Source organism: Tinamus guttatus, unplaced genomic scaffold (assembly GCF_059628265.1).
Source record: "Tinamus guttatus ecotype Peru unplaced genomic scaffold, ASM5962826v1 Tinamus_guttatus_pri_ptg000242l, whole genome shotgun sequence".
Taxonomy (NCBI): domain Eukaryota; kingdom Metazoa; phylum Chordata; class Aves; order Tinamiformes; family Tinamidae; genus Tinamus; species Tinamus guttatus.
The window spans coordinates 2,386,219-2,401,323 of record NW_028288776.1 but is presented as its reverse complement, the minus strand read 5'-3'; the positions used below and the strand labels follow the sequence as shown (position 1 = coordinate 2,401,323).

At 42.6% G+C, this 15,105-nt stretch overlaps 1 protein-coding gene across 1 annotated transcript; it reads left to right on the top strand.

Annotated features, from left to right (window-relative positions):
* The first annotated feature begins 202 nt into the window (after positions 1–202).
* On the top strand, positions 203–12,357 carry SAMD13 (sterile alpha motif domain containing 13). Its single transcript, XM_088526063.1, has 4 exons — positions 203–268; positions 1,682–1,764; positions 5,784–5,895; positions 11,196–12,357. The coding sequence occupies exons 2-4, from the start codon at positions 1,712–1,714 to the stop codon at positions 11,337–11,339; spliced, it is 309 nt and encodes a 102-aa protein (XP_088382189.1). The 5' UTR covers positions 203–268; positions 1,682–1,711; the 3' UTR covers positions 11,340–12,357.
* The last annotated feature ends 2,748 nt before the right edge of the window (positions 12,358–15,105 follow it).

The window sequence follows — 15,105 nt, the reverse complement described above, 5'->3', positions numbered from 1 at the left end:
CCCTGTGAGCGCGCAGGTGGCAAATGGCCCCCGCGCGGCGGCGGGCGCGGGCGGGTAACGGCGGCGGCGCCGCGCTGCGCCTTTAAAACGGCCGCCATGACGCGGGCGGCGGTTGGTGCGGGCCGCGTGTGGCGGCGGCGTCACGCGGGCCGGGAGCCAGGCGGGGCTGCTGCCCGTGTCCGAGGGAGCCGCCGCGGAGCGCCCCGCGGCCGGCGGGAGCCGGGCGCCCCGCCGCTCCGGGGCCATGCTTGGCTTTAGTTGCTCCTAGGTACGTTTTTCTGGCTTGCTCTTCTACCCCCTCACCCCACCCTAATCTCGCCCCCCCCCCCCCCCAAAAAAAAAAAAAAAAATGACAGCGTGGTGCGATGCTGCCCGGCGAGCGGGCTCCGAGGCGCCGGGAAATGGTGTCACGCACCCGCGGGGCGAGAGGCAGCGCTGGCGACACCGCGAGGGGACCCCGGCCCCCGAGCGAGCGCCGTGGCGCCCCCCGGCTCGGCCGCGGCTCGCGGGGCGGCTCCGCGGCGAGGTGGTGGCGGCACTTGCCGTTCTGCAGTCACCTCAGGTGAACCGAGAAGCGCTTCGCCAGAAGGCGTCGAGTTATTTGGTCAACTGCACTGGGAGAAACGCTCTTTTGATTAGTTTGTAACTGTTGGTTTTGGCGCTTTACGTGCTGCAAAACTATATAATAAGCATTTTTTCCTTTTTTCTTAAACTGCACTTTTATTTGGTATCATCTGTTTCTGCAAACTTTTAGCAGAACAGCATGATTTCCCTATTCTGTACTTCCTAGAGCTGTATGACATTTCCAACGTCCATTCTTGCTACAGCAAGTCCTGAGTCCTTGGTCACTCCTTGGTCAGCTCTGTGGAACAGGAATGACTTACTTGAGATCAGCAGGAGCAAAAAGGCCTCTGTCATTTCTGCATGGTTCAGAAGTTGTAGAAAAAGCTGTGTGGTAGAAATATGCCAGCACATTGCAAGGAGGGAAACAAACTTAATTTTTTTTTTCTTTTTTTCTCCACGTTTGTTGTACGAGCCTTTACTGAACTCAGTGTACCAATATAAGGAGCTGTGCCAGTGCAGGAGGGATGGTCTTATGGATAAAGTACTGCTTTAGGCCTTAGGAGCTTGGGGGTCATTTTGTAACTCTGCTTATCAGTCTAAATGTGATTTGTGTATAAAATATTTTGTTCATCTGTACCTCAGCTTGGTCATTTGTAGAACAAGGATACGGCTTTCAAAACCCTGCCAGAGATAAGCTCATACAGCTGTTTGGGTCCTTAGTGTGACAGCGTGACTGGAGGTGCAGTAAGCCCACTGTGTGCCTTAGTACGGGCCTGCGTAGGTATGGTAGGTCAGTCTCGCTATCTCTCCCTGTGTAAATGTGAATATGCAGTTTAGGTAAATAGTTTTTAGTTTACCAAAGGATCAAAATTGACTTGACCATCCTTGATTTTCAGACATGAAAGGTTCTTGTATTTGAAGCACAGCTCAACTTTTCCTGTTTTATTAACTATTATCAGCCTTGCCAGGCATCTGAGGAGAGGTCACAAGGGCACTTTTGCTCTCAGGTGGAAACATGCTGGTGTCTGTAGAATGGCTCTTTCTGTTATGTTATGTTGCTGTGTTTACGCTGCTAATAATCAAATGCAACTTTTTTTTTTTCCTCCTTATTGCTTAGTTGCTGAAATAAGATACCTCTGTCCTCCCTATGCTAACTGTTGACATGGAAAACAAGGAAAATGGCTCTCTGGATGTCAAAAAGTAAGTGAATCCGTAGTATTTACTTTTTATAATCAGCATATGGAATTGGATTTTACTCTTCATTTTACGTAATGTGATTGGCAACGGTGGATGACTTCATCTTTGCTCGCCTCAAAGTTTCCCTGTTCTCAATTATTTTTATTGTATTTCAACTTTGAGACGGGGAGTCCTTGGCAACATATTGATTAAAGGGTGGTTGTGGGAGGGCTGGATAACAATGGAGAGATGCGGAAGCTAGAAACAAGTTGGAGTTTTGACTTAGCCTTTCGACAGAATGTGGAGTAAGTTGTAAGCAATACTCCACCTCCACTCAGCTTCCTGCTGATACGAGGGAAGCTCCTGTTGCCATGCAATTTGACTGGAGAGGTAAATGCCTCAGCAAAGTGGAAGCAGCAAAGCAAATGCTGCCTGAGGTGTTTAAAGGTCTTTGTACTTCCAGCTAGTGGCTTTTGCAAAGGCAGTGCCAGGTGGGAAGAAGTGTCCTGTATGGAAGTCCCCTTCTCTTTGAAAAAGAGAGACAGATACTTTTCCCTGGTGACTGGCCTGCTATCCAGAGCTAAGCAGCAGCAGCCTATGTCTTTGGTGTTTAGCTCTTCTCTGAAATGGGTATTGTAAGCTGTTTGCTGAAAAACCCCTATCCTGGGGTTTTGATCCCAGATACCTATGATGGGAATAAGACAAAGTGCCCTATGATACTCTTCAGAGTGGTGGGCTGCTTGCTAAGGGGCAGAAACTTTTTGGAGGAGTTTCCGTATACCTGCAAAGCTGCATCTTGTTCTTTTCCTTCAGATCTCTTTGCTATGAGCCTTGCAAGAAAACTTGGCAATGCCTAGACCCCTGAGTAGCAGAGTAATGTAAACAATAATAAAAATAATGATTGTTTTAAGATGCTGATGAAGCACCTGATTATGACGCAGCATCAAAAGATCTGCTGACAGTCATTAAAATCACTGTGTTCCCCTTCCACTTGAGTCGCTGGTTATGCCACACCAATATAAAATGCATTTGCCTATTCAGTGAAAGTATGTAGATTACATTGTGCATGTACCTCAGAAGCAACCTTCAATTAGCAGCCTTGTTTCTACAGTTGGGACTCGAAGCGGGGAAATAGTTGAGGCAAGGACAGCTTATATTTTATTATTTTCCCCTGAGGCTTAGGTCATAAAGGCTCAACTACTAATTGTGAAGGTGGCTTTTTAAAGCTGATGGAGATTGTAATTAAACTGAACAGAAGATGTGGTTTCAAAACGAGCATGTAATGCGTATATGCACATATCTACAAAGCACCTTTCTTGAAGTGGTTATAAATAGCTTGGATAAAATCTGTTTGTTCACAGCCATACCCTACCAGGTCTCGCTGCTTCTGCCGCATGATGGCAATAAAGGCACAGGAACAGTGGTGAAAAGCAGACAAGCCAAATCTATTCATAATCGGTGCATCTGGTATATGGTTGCACAGCCTAAGATGCCAGCCCTCTTACGGTTTTACAGCATTCAAAATGTCTGGTATAAAGAGGTGCATGGTTAAGTCATGGCTCTTCTAAATTCAGTTTCTTTGTCTAAAGACTATGCAGCAATAAGGCAAGGAGGAGACTGCCAAAGTCTAGAAGCCAGAAGATCGTCTGTGTGCATAGATGGGTTAAAACTCAGCCAGTTTTCAAGTCTGCAACATGCCCTTGAGTCTGCCCTTGCAGCTGTAGCGGTGGCAATTGGCTCCACTTGAGGTTCAGCATGATGCTATTCCTTGAGGCAGGAACTTGCAGTTATTTCCCAGGATTAGTCTATGGCAGAGCCCATGAAGTCATTGCAGTTGAGCCTGGGATGGGGCTGGACTGGTCTGTATATTCTCTTGCCCTGGAAGAAGAGCTACGTGAAGAACAAATACACTTGAGGAGAAACACAAAACTCTGAAAGGGAGGGTTTAGGATCATAGCTATCTTGAAATTAAAATGCTTTGGGGAGCAAGCAAAATAGAGTTAGGAGGAGTGGTTTTTTTCAGATGTCTTTTTTATTAGCTGTTTAGAAGAAATATAATAAAATTGAACATCTTTAAGATGTATTATGCTTTCTTACTCCTGAATTGTTGGCATCTTTTTGTTTGTTTTTAAATTTAAGTAGGAAATGAGGCATTCAAAATGATAGTGTGTTAGGAATGCATATCTTATGCAAAGATTTAAACATATTTTTTTAAATTCTGCTTCAATAAGTATGTGTAGATTTTGTGCAGTTCATAGCACATTTTACTTTTAAGCCTTAGAATATGAGCAACACCAGAAATTGAAAGGAATTCTTTTGATTAAAAAAAAAAAAGTGCAACTCTGCTAAGGCCAGAGAGTCAGGTGTTCAGTTCTGCAGAGTGTTACTTCTTTCTATAATTGCAATCAGTGAAGCAGTTCATAAAGTAAGGTATTATTTGATATGTAAAAGTAAGAAACTCTGGTCCCTAGCTCATTATTCTCAAATGTGTGTGTATTCTGGGGGTAAGTGGAAGTTACAGTTTTCAGAAGGCTAATTGCAAGCATGAAGTGTGATACCTAGGTTGCCTTATGGGTCTGCAGGGCAAGATCTTTTTTTTTTTTTTTTTGCCATATTCAAAGGTGCGCCCCGAGATTTAGGGGAGACATGAAAATCACTGTGCTGGTGTCCTCTGTCACAGATTCAGCTAGTCATAGAAGTTGTGATTTTTGTAGAAATCAAGTGACTTGAGGCATTGTGAGTCTGCACCCTTTTCATCATGGCTGGTGGAAAGTGAGGAGCCCTTGATTCAATTAGATTTTACTGAAAATTGTACTTTATTAAGCTTTTCTGAATCATAGTGACCTGCCATTCTTCCTTTAGAGCAGACGTTTACAAAACTTAGCTGACAGAGGTGATAGTAGGAGAGAAAAATTCAAAGGGTAGAAAGAAAGGTGCTGTCAGGAGACTATTACTTGTTCTTGTCCTCCAGCTGTTGCTGCTGAAAATCAAGGTCCTATGTCTAAACTTCAGGACATGAAATGGGCAGAACCCTGACAACTGTCTTGATGTGCGGTTGTTTGCTGTTTCATCGTTAGCACTAATACAGTTAGGTATTCATGACAGTGGAAGTTATCCAGGATGAACTTGAAATGGGACGTCTAGTTGGAGAAGCGTCTTCTAAAAGCTTTTTATTTTGAAAGATGTCTTGCTCTTCCTGCCCCTAAATCATGTCAGGAAAAGCAGATAAATTTCACTGTGTGTATTTCTCACCAAGAATTTGCAGATACACAAAGGTTACCTGAGATAGCAAATCTGAGATAGAAAATGGCAAGTTGAGGATAAGGAATGCAGGATGAGAATAAGGATAGCAGAAGCAGTTGTGACAACAACAGTTGTTTCTGCCACTGTGGAAAGAAATTGCCTGAGGTCAATCACTGAAAGAATTCATTCTGGTTGTGTTTAACAGCTGTTTTCTGGGATTAATAGCTGTTGAAAAACTCCCTAGATTTGTCCAAAGATGAGTCCAAAAGCAATTTTGAAAAATGTTTTATTTTGAGCTACGAGTGCAATCATTGGCGGTTCTGTTTTTCTGTTTTACAAGGTAAAAGTGGTTTCCAGTAGTTCCTACCAATGTTACAAAGCAGTACTGTGTCATCTGGAAAAACACTAAGCCACACGCTGCTATTTTATATATATATATATATTTGGTGGCTAAAAAACGAGGTCTCGAAAAGCTGGGATTTGGCATCTTAGACGTGGTAGCCTTTGTCCAGCTGCAAAAGCAGCCTCTCCGCAGATGAAAGTTGTAACTGATTACTTTTACCTGATGTGACAATTTCTACACTTTTTTTTTGTGAAAAGAGAGGTATCTCATTTGTCCTGTGCCAGTCTTTGAAATGGAAGAGAACAGGCATGACTGGTCTGTGTCTTGGGGATCTCAAAGGATACTTTTCCTGGGGAAATGGAAAGGGAGACAATGCACATGGGTTGTGCATGAAGAAGCAACTGCACATAGTCTGCACATATTTTAGTGATTACTCATCTGGATTTGCATTTTGCAGCTCAGTAGAGAACGGGAGACCTCCAGACCCTGCTGACTGGGCTGTTATTGATGTTGTGAATTACTTCAGAACAGCAGGATTTGAGGAACAAGCCAATGCTTTTCAAGAACAGGTAAATCTGTTAGGAAACATGCAGTCACCTTTAGCTGTCACCACCTTCTCACTGCACATTTTTGCAGCTGATCTGATTATTCAGTTAGTGAACAGTAAGGTGTTGTGAAGGTTCCTTGAAAATCTCTGTTAGAGGGTGAAAATCCATGGGACTGCTGTGATCTTTTAGTGATGATATTGCTCCACAAGATGTGAAGAATGGGATAAAAATGGAGTATGTATTTAAAGTACTCACCTGAAAGGTGAAGAATCTAAACGAACTTTCTGGCTTGGTCCCAGACCATGCAAGTCATTCAGTTCCACTGGTCTATTTTTTTCAAATATAGATGGTAATTCTGTTCTTCCTAAGTGCACTGTGCAAATACACTCATGAGTTTATAAAATGCTGGGATCCTAAGCAGCAATTTGCTTCTGAAGAGTAAGGATGAAAAAGGACTGCTCTGTCCCATTGACTTAACAGTGAAAGCAAACAGGGAAAGGGGAAGTGGATGCGAGAAAAATCGTTCTTGGCACAGGAGCAGAATATTTGCAGGACTCTGAGAAAAAGGTTGGGCCTTCCTTTTAGGGTTTGTGGGAGGGAGGAAAAAGAGAACCAGTTGGTGCCTAAAGCGTGAGTAAGATCTGGAGAGTCTGTTTCCTGCAGTGTATCTATGAGCTGAGAACTCATTGTGAACTGGAGAATGCACCCCTGTCTTCTGTGAAAGATTTCCCCCATCTGCCTTTACATGATAAAATGAAGTTACCAGAGGGAAGTCAGTCAAAGCTACAGACTGCCTTCCACAGAATATTTTGGCCGATATGCAGCCCTTTCCCACATGTTGCTGCTTCAAGTATAACCTTTGTGCTATCCCTTTGTGCAGGGATAGCTGGGGCCATGTGCATGAGTGCGGTCTATGTCTCAGTGTATCAGGAGTGGTCTCCACTACAGCTGGCAGTTTTGGTCAGCAAGGAGCTTAACAATTTTATGGCTCCTTGTGACTGGCCTACCAGCCTGGAGGTAAGGTATGTTAGTGGGGCAGGATGGGGAAGTTTGCTTAATTGGCTTGCAGCGCCTCTCTTCCACAGAGAAGGAGGTTACATCTCCAGATCCTTTACTCTCTTCTCTAAGGCCATAGGTTTTCATGTGGGAACCAAGAAATTAGTTACCAATACATGTATTTTGTTACCATAATAATTGGCCTGCCCTTTCAAGGTGCTGAGTCAGTGCAAATTATTGACAGCTCTGCACCAAAGCAGTACTACATCTGAAGTGAAATAAAGTTAGCTCTTTGGTCAGGTTAATCTTGCTGACCTTCAGCACCTGGATGATGAAACTAGACCTGATTGTATCTGATGAATGTAACACAGTATCTAAATTGAGCCCTTTGTCCTCAGAGAGGTGAAAAGCCTGTTGTTGGGTAATTCTGGAAGGCAGAGATGGGTAAACAAACAAAAAATAATTTAAGTGAATACAGTCTTTAATACTAGCATTCATGTTTCTTTAACAGCACCAGAAGAGTGCCTTAAGACTTTAAGAAAAAGAGACACCAAAAAAAGCAATACTTAGTTTTGGGGTTTTTTTTTTTTTTTTTTTTTTTTCCTCCCTTACCCTGACAGCAGAAAGGTGAAGCTAGCATATGAGTGTTGCAGAGCAATTTGCAACTGCTGGATGGAAGGCAGCAGAGATGTGGAACATACACATTGTTAGTATTCTGCAGTGAGAGCTACTGGCTTTAGGATGGAAGCTGAAGTAAGGTTCTTTTTAGCAATGTGTTGCTGGGGCTCTGCTAAGAAAGGTAGGCAGTAAACTGCCATGGGCAGGAAAGTGGCTGAACTTTCACTGCTAGTGTCCCTTGATACAAGAGCTTTGGAGATAAAGGTTGACATTTGCCATCAAGATGTGGCCAGGAGATGTGGGCCAGATGCTCCTCACAGCAGAAGTTGCTGCCACTTCTTTCCCCCTAGATTCCCTCAGCACCTTAGGGAGCAGTTGGTGCCTGGTTCTTCATCCCAGCACTGCCCAGTCTGCATGAAGAACAGCCCAAACTGAAACTCTGTTTACCAGTCATCTCTATTTCATTTACACTGCTTAGAGTCCACTAACCTTAACTCTGTACTTCTGATAAATGTTACTGGGATCTCACAAAGCCCACAGACATGGCAATGCTGCCTAGTTTACTTTGAGCCTCTAGTCCCACTCTGTGTATGGACTCACAGTGTACACAGATGAATCTGTGGCCATCTCTGAATTTCCCAACCCTTTCTTCAGCAGATTGCTTGGGCTTCAGGAAATTAAATTCATTTGATCTGCTACTCCAGCAATGCACACTGGAATGTGAATGAAATTGTAAATAGCAAGGAGAAGTATCCTATTGCCTCTACAACGTGGTAGAAATTGTTTTCAACTGAACTGAAGCGCAGGAAGTTTCGCCTGAATTTGAGGAAAACTTTGTGACTGTGAGGGTTACAGCGCTCTGGAACAGGTTGCCCAGAGAGGCTGTGGATCATCTTGTCTGGTGATATTCAAAATCAACCTGAACGTCGTCCTGTGCAACATGCTTTAGGTAGCCCAGCCTGTGCAGAGAGGTTGAACTATACCATCTCCAGAGGTCCCTTCCGACCTTAATCATCCTGTGGTTTTGTGAACTGCTTCAGCAAGGGTAGCAGAATGGTTTCCTTGCTGTCCAGAATGTGTCATGAGAGTTCTTGTTACATTTAGCATTTACATAACAGTAACTACATCCATACTTTCTTTTAATAAATTCTGGATAAATATGTCTTCTTCCCTCCAGAAAAATAGTTCAATGATCTTGTAACACCTGAATATCCCTTAGAGGAAACATTTTAAGGACAATTGAATGTTTTTCAAACTGTATTTTAGTCACTGGTAGGTGATAATGATGATTATATTTCCTTCTTGGAGTTCCACTGCAAGAGCAAAGATCTCTCTGAAGAAAACATTAAACAAAAAGAGGATAGCGCCCAGTTATGAAAACAAAAACATCAGCAAGCGACTCCTTCCAGCTGAGCCAAGGAGTTGAGGATGCAGGACAGCCAAAGAGCGAGGCAGAACTGAGTGTGTGAGCACCTCCAGACTGCTGTTGGCCACATACGTTGCCGCGGGTGCTGTAGCAGCCCTGGGAGCCCTCAGTATACGGCTCTAGCAGTGCCTTTGCCTATGGTATTGATAAGGCATACTCAAAGTTGCATCCTCATTAATATCCAGAAAACAGAGACACGGCAGGGAAGAAAGTCACAGAAGTCACCAAGTCACCACTATAGTGAGTGAAGCAAAAAAAAAAAAAAAAAAAAAAAAAAAAGTAGAACTTATGCTAAACAGAGGTATGCAAGTCACCTGAATTTTGAATCCATATTCAGTCATCTCCACCAGGACATGTACAGAGAATCACTCTTCAGTGAAAGCCTTTCACTCAGTGAAAGCCTTAAATGATCTTGTGCCTAGTGCTTCTAGAATGCATGGGGAACTGTGAAGGAAGAAGAAAGGAAAATAATAGATGTTCTTTTCCTGTTTTTGGTGTTCCTTCCACTCCAGGCCCTGGGTTTACTTTGGTTCCCACCAACCTGGAGGCTGTTCTTCATCTTTCATACCATCGCTGAGCAGCAGCGAAGGCAACTTTAGATCAGGCTTAAGCAAGAACAAAATAGCCGATGGTGTGAGAATTCCCACAAAAAGATTGTGACAAATGGAAGAGTGAGAATAGAAACTGTTTCTAACTATTAACATCCTCAACAGTAATTGGAAGGAAGCATCTGTTATAATTGAGTAAAATATTATTATTATTATTATTATTATTTTTAGAAATGCTAAGTTATGTTCTGTTCCACTTGAGGGCTTAACAGTCATATCTGATAAGATTTTAAAGAAATTCCACTTTCACTTGATCTTTGAGTAGATCATTTTTTATGCACTTTGTATTTATACATTTTTTCAAATGATAGAGATCAGTTGGGGCAAATTAATGCTAAACTGTAATAAGACTTAGGGTTATCTGTGAGGTTTGCGAGAGAGCATTTAATGTTTGTAAAGAAGATGCTGCAGTGGGATAAGCTGATGTGGGATGGTTTTATGTATTGTTTATAAAAATGACAGATGTGGGATGGTTTTATGTATTGTTTATAAAAATGACATTATATAATTTTTATCTGGCCAGTATAGTTTGATAGATGACTATGTTGTAATGGACAACAACCATATATGTAGGCAGTTGAACTGGCTGTTTCCTATTGCTATCAAATTCAAAATCGTGTTTGTATGTTTTGTTATTTGTTTTATTTTTATTTTTATTTTAAGTACCAAGATAAAGTCCAGTGCAGGAGAATGCTATAAGGCTGTGTGCTTTTTTGAGCTCTGGTGACCTTGGCAGGAGTGTTGTGCAGCAATGCACCAGCTGTGCACTGTTCTGTAGGTGTAGCTCATGCTTTCTGGGTAGTGTAGTGTGACTGAACTGTAAAACCGTGAAAAGACAATGACAGTCCCATATCTTAAAATAAAGGTGGCAGCTGAGATGTGTATTTTTTCTCTTGCTTTTTGATTTTGGAAAACTCACAGTTAATTTGTGGCAGTATGACAAGGTTTTGAGGTGGAACCTACCTCTCTCCTGAAGCCAGCAATTTCTAACCTAACTAGGTCAGAAGGTCAGGATCTGACAGAACAAGTGCATTATCTGTGATTTAAAGGTGGGAACATAAAAGTGCAAACCGCTAGGGAATGTTGGGACCCACGCCCAAAATCTGCTCCTCTTTGCCTCTGTCATTGTCAGTGGAGGAAGAGAAGTCCCTCCAGAGGGTAAAGTTCCATAGTGGGGCTCTCTCAAGATTTCTAATTGCAGGAATCTCTTCTTTTCCCCAAGGAGGCCTGTGAAGGGTAGCTTGTTACAGTAGGCACCTAGAGATGTTAGCAGGTAATGACAAGACTAGTCTAAACTTGTATGTTGTTGTCAATGGTAATTTTTCTGATACACAATTCACTGCCTTCTCCCTAAGAACATCTTTCCCTTTATGATGGATAATTAGGCAATCTGTACCTATTAATTTGAAACAGATTTAAAAGGAGAGAGTTTTCAAGTGAGGCAGCTTCAGGTTTTGTGCTTGTCTAACTAGCATTTGTGCCTTAGCGCAGATGAGCACTTGAAAACCAGCCTATGAGCAGAATATAACTACTAAAACATTAAGTTTTAGAAAAACAAATGGTATTATTATTTTTTTCATTGATCCTCTGTAGTAATCTTCCATTTGTTGCATTACTGTTCTAGCTTGTTAATTTCTCTGTTGTCTTCATCAACTCTTTAATTCTTCTTATAGGAAATTGATGGCAAATCATTACTGTTGATGACAAGGAATGATGTACTGACTGGACTTTCATTAAAACTGGGCCCTGCGCTGAAAATCTATGAATATCACGTAAAGCCTCTACAGACACAACATCTAAAGAACAACTCTTTATAGCAAATTGTCTAATTGGGGTCATGCTGTGCCTCAAACAATAAATAAGCAATTTGGTTTCACGTGATGGAACTTTGTAAAGAGAGAATATATGTATTAAGAATTTAAACCAAATTAAGATGATATATATCCTATTGGATAGAGTTGGCAATATACTGTATACTAAGTCTGATCTGAGAGAGGTGGTGTGTATTTTTTACATGGTGCATAACAATTTTCTCTTTTAGGATTTCTCAGAGTGCATGTTGAGATAGCTACAGCACTGTATCCAGAACAAGAGGAAAGTGTGGTCATTCTCATTTTAGAGCCAGGCATGTTCTTGTTTTCATGAATTAGAATACCAAAAAGAACAAAAATAGAGTTTACATGCATCTTTGGGAGAGACAAATGAATAAAAGTATGTTCTGGTGTACATTAAAGACCTACTGAAATTATTACTACTTATAATTTTGGGATGGAACTGAGACTTGCCAACTCACCCTTTTTTGCAGAGGGTCCTATTTTTGACCTTATTAAGGTTTACTTGTGGTATGCTGCAATGTTTAAAGCTGTATATACAACTAACATAGCCCCTTCGATAGCAGAAGGCGTTGCTAACAGGTGAAACTGGCTTGTGTATTTTTTGCTGTCCTTTAAATCTTCAGCTTGTTTTCACCTGTTTTTAATAGTAGTTCTATGTAAAGTAGAGTTGGTTTTTAAAAGTTTGTGTTGCTTTGCAAAACAAAGAACTTCATTTTCTTTTTATTTTTTATTTATAATAACTGTTTTCTAACATTATGCAGAAATTTGTTAAAAAGTAAAATTCTGCACATTTTTAATATTATTGTCTGTCATGGTGTTGTAACAGTTGATTTTTTGATGCTTTATTTACAGTTTGAATACTTGTTTTAAAAAAATGAAAGAAGCTGTCTTGTCACCATACATCTCTGTTAAAAGAGAGTCTTGTTCAGTCTTGTTTGTACCAGTTCCCTATTTGATAGGTTGCTTGCTATATCCCAATAAAACATTGCTTATGTTTGGATTCAGTTTACAGCTTTTTTTTTTACTTTCTCTGTTTCTTTGTTTCTGAGTATCAGGGATTCTTTTTTTTTTTTTTCTTTTTCTTTCCTTCATTTTCTTATTAAAAAGGTACCAAAATTTACTTAATATCCTCTGTTGTTGTGGTTACTTCTAACTGCCTCTGCCACGAACTTAAAGATTTTGTGGATTTGCTTTTGCTTAGGCAGTGCCGAGGGTGAGTGCGGAGCCCTGGCCGCAGCTGCTGGTGCCTCCTGTGCTTCCCTTGCCTGGCGCTGGAGCTGCCGCAGCGTGAGGCCGCCCGGGAGGGACCCGCAGCGAGCGCCTGGCCTGCCCGGGCTCGGCATCACCTCTGCACTTGCATCAGTGCAGCTGAGCAGAGGAGCTGGGAAGCAGCAAACAAGGAGAAGAGGGCGGTAAATGTGGAAAGGGGGTGGCAGGAGATGTGAGGGGATGTCGCCAAGAAGGGAGAAGAGAAGCAAATGCAGCAGTGACTGCCGTGTGGCATGAAGGGGACATTCAGTGTGACGAAGCAGAAGCTCCTGTGATCCTGCCCGGTGGTGCCTTCAGCACAAGTGCAAGGAGGCTGTGGATGCTGCAGTGCTAGGGAAATTGCTTAGGATTTCTTGTGTTGAGATTTGAGGGGGGATAAAACCACATTAACAGCTGAGCTGCAGGTAAAGCTCACAGTGAGCTACCTAATACATAAGCTCCACATCAGTGTGCTTTCTTGTATAGCTGCTGAACATTACCCTGCCTTGTATGCTCCATTTGGAATTTGAGACACGTGGTAGGAGGCAAGGATGTTTCCGCCGCTCCTCTCTGTCCCTTGTACTCTAACAATTTCTAGACATCAGTCAGCAGCATGTTTGTATGTTGTAGTCTGTGTTCTGCTTATGACTTTTTATTTACAGTTTGTTTGTGTCCAGGGATACCTGTTGGGAGCAGGGATCTTCTGGAAGGCTTGGTTCAGACAGAGAGGCTCATCCTTGCCTGAGGAGTTTTCAGGTACAGTCTGTATCTGACTAGTTACAGGGTATAACTGAAAAATTGTGTGTGAACTGCCTAAATGTTTTAATATAGAACTAGATCCTTTTATGGAAAGGGGCAGCTGCCTGCAGCAGTCAGTAGATCCCTACCAGCCCTGTATTCCTGGCATTGTTGGAGTAAATTACCTAGTACCGCATTACTGAAAGATGAATTGAACAGTCTTTTTCTCCATTTGTTTGGGGTGGTAAAGACACCTTTTGTAAATCTGTGAATTATACAGAATTATAAATAAAAATATATTTGTTCCATCAGTAAGTAAAAACCTTCACTGTATAGGCCCAAGGGCTCATTTGGCAATTACTGAGCACTGCACTTTCTTTTACCATGTTTTAATGAGCAAGAATATTGGATTCAAAAACCTCCAGATTGTATTCCTCTTTTGATCAACACTGCTAACTGGCTCATAGAAGTAGAGGCATAAGAGGCGTAACTGAAAGCTCACAGTAATCCTGAAAGGGAATTTGGAGGATGTTATGCCAACAGAGCCTTTTATTTTTAATCTTTTTTTTTTAATCCTTTCACCCCCCCGCCCCGATCGTCTTTGTGGTTTCCTATTCTTATTTGAGCTTTCTAATGCTGCCGTTCATTTTGTGCAGGTGACCATCCTGGTTTTGTCTGTTACTTTCTCCTTGCTGTTTCTGGGGGAAAAAAAAAAAAAAGCCTTTTAGAACAGATTGAATGTTTTGAAAGAGGAAGTCAAAGCCAGGTTATTTTTAGCTACCATTCCTCTTGCAGCAAGCACAGCTGCTGCTGAGCGGAGGAAGCGGCTGATGGGCATTGCTGGATGCTTTGTCAGTGCCGCAGAACCGTGCACGGCTCCGAGTTAAAGCGTGCCCGCCGCCCTGCTGTGGGGGACACCTTGTCCTGCAAAGCCATCCTTGCACCCGCCTGGTGGCCGGTTCAGCTGCCCAGCTGATGGTGGGTGTGCGAGTGAGGACGGGGTTGACAGCGCAGCTCTACCCATTTTCGCACTGAATGAACTCTTTGGAGAGCGGCCTCCCCGCTCCTGGCGCAAGGTCTGGTGGCAGCTTTGGGAAGCAGAGCAGCTCTCAGCCTCCCTCACTTGCTGCACAAGAGCAGAGACGTGTGCTGCAGCCAAGGACCTCCTATTCCCCTTCCCCTCTCTTTGTGTTCCTCTCAATGCCGCTATCTGCATCTGTATAACATTTTCCAAAATCATTGAAAAGCACTATGGGTTTGTTTGTTTTGTGCACTAGGTGTGGAAGATGCCCTGGTCATCTGGTCATCTGGAAATCAGCTGAGGACAGCTGATGTCCTCAGCTCTGATGGAAGTGGCCCGTAGTCCTCTTCAATTCTGGATGCCCAGTGCAGAGTATATTCTTTGTGTCCAAAGTACCACAAACCAAGTGTGTACAAGACAACTGGCAGCAAGGCATAGAGGCTGGGTTCTGCCCGTCCAGCTCTCTACCCAGGGAAAACTTGAGGATCTTTCTCATGCCTGTATTCACAGTAATTCTCTTCCGAACAGTTTGCCTTAACATGCCGCACGTTGTTTTATCACTTTGTAGAAACTTCTCTGTTCTTTTAATTACAGGACAAGACTTGGCAGCTGTAATGAAGGGCGTTATCATCCCTGCATCACTCCTGGTAGGAAGAGCCCGGGAGAGTGTCGCATTAGGCCTGCACTGTCAGCAATTACTTTCTAAATTAACTCAACCCTCTTCTACTGTATTTTCTTTGT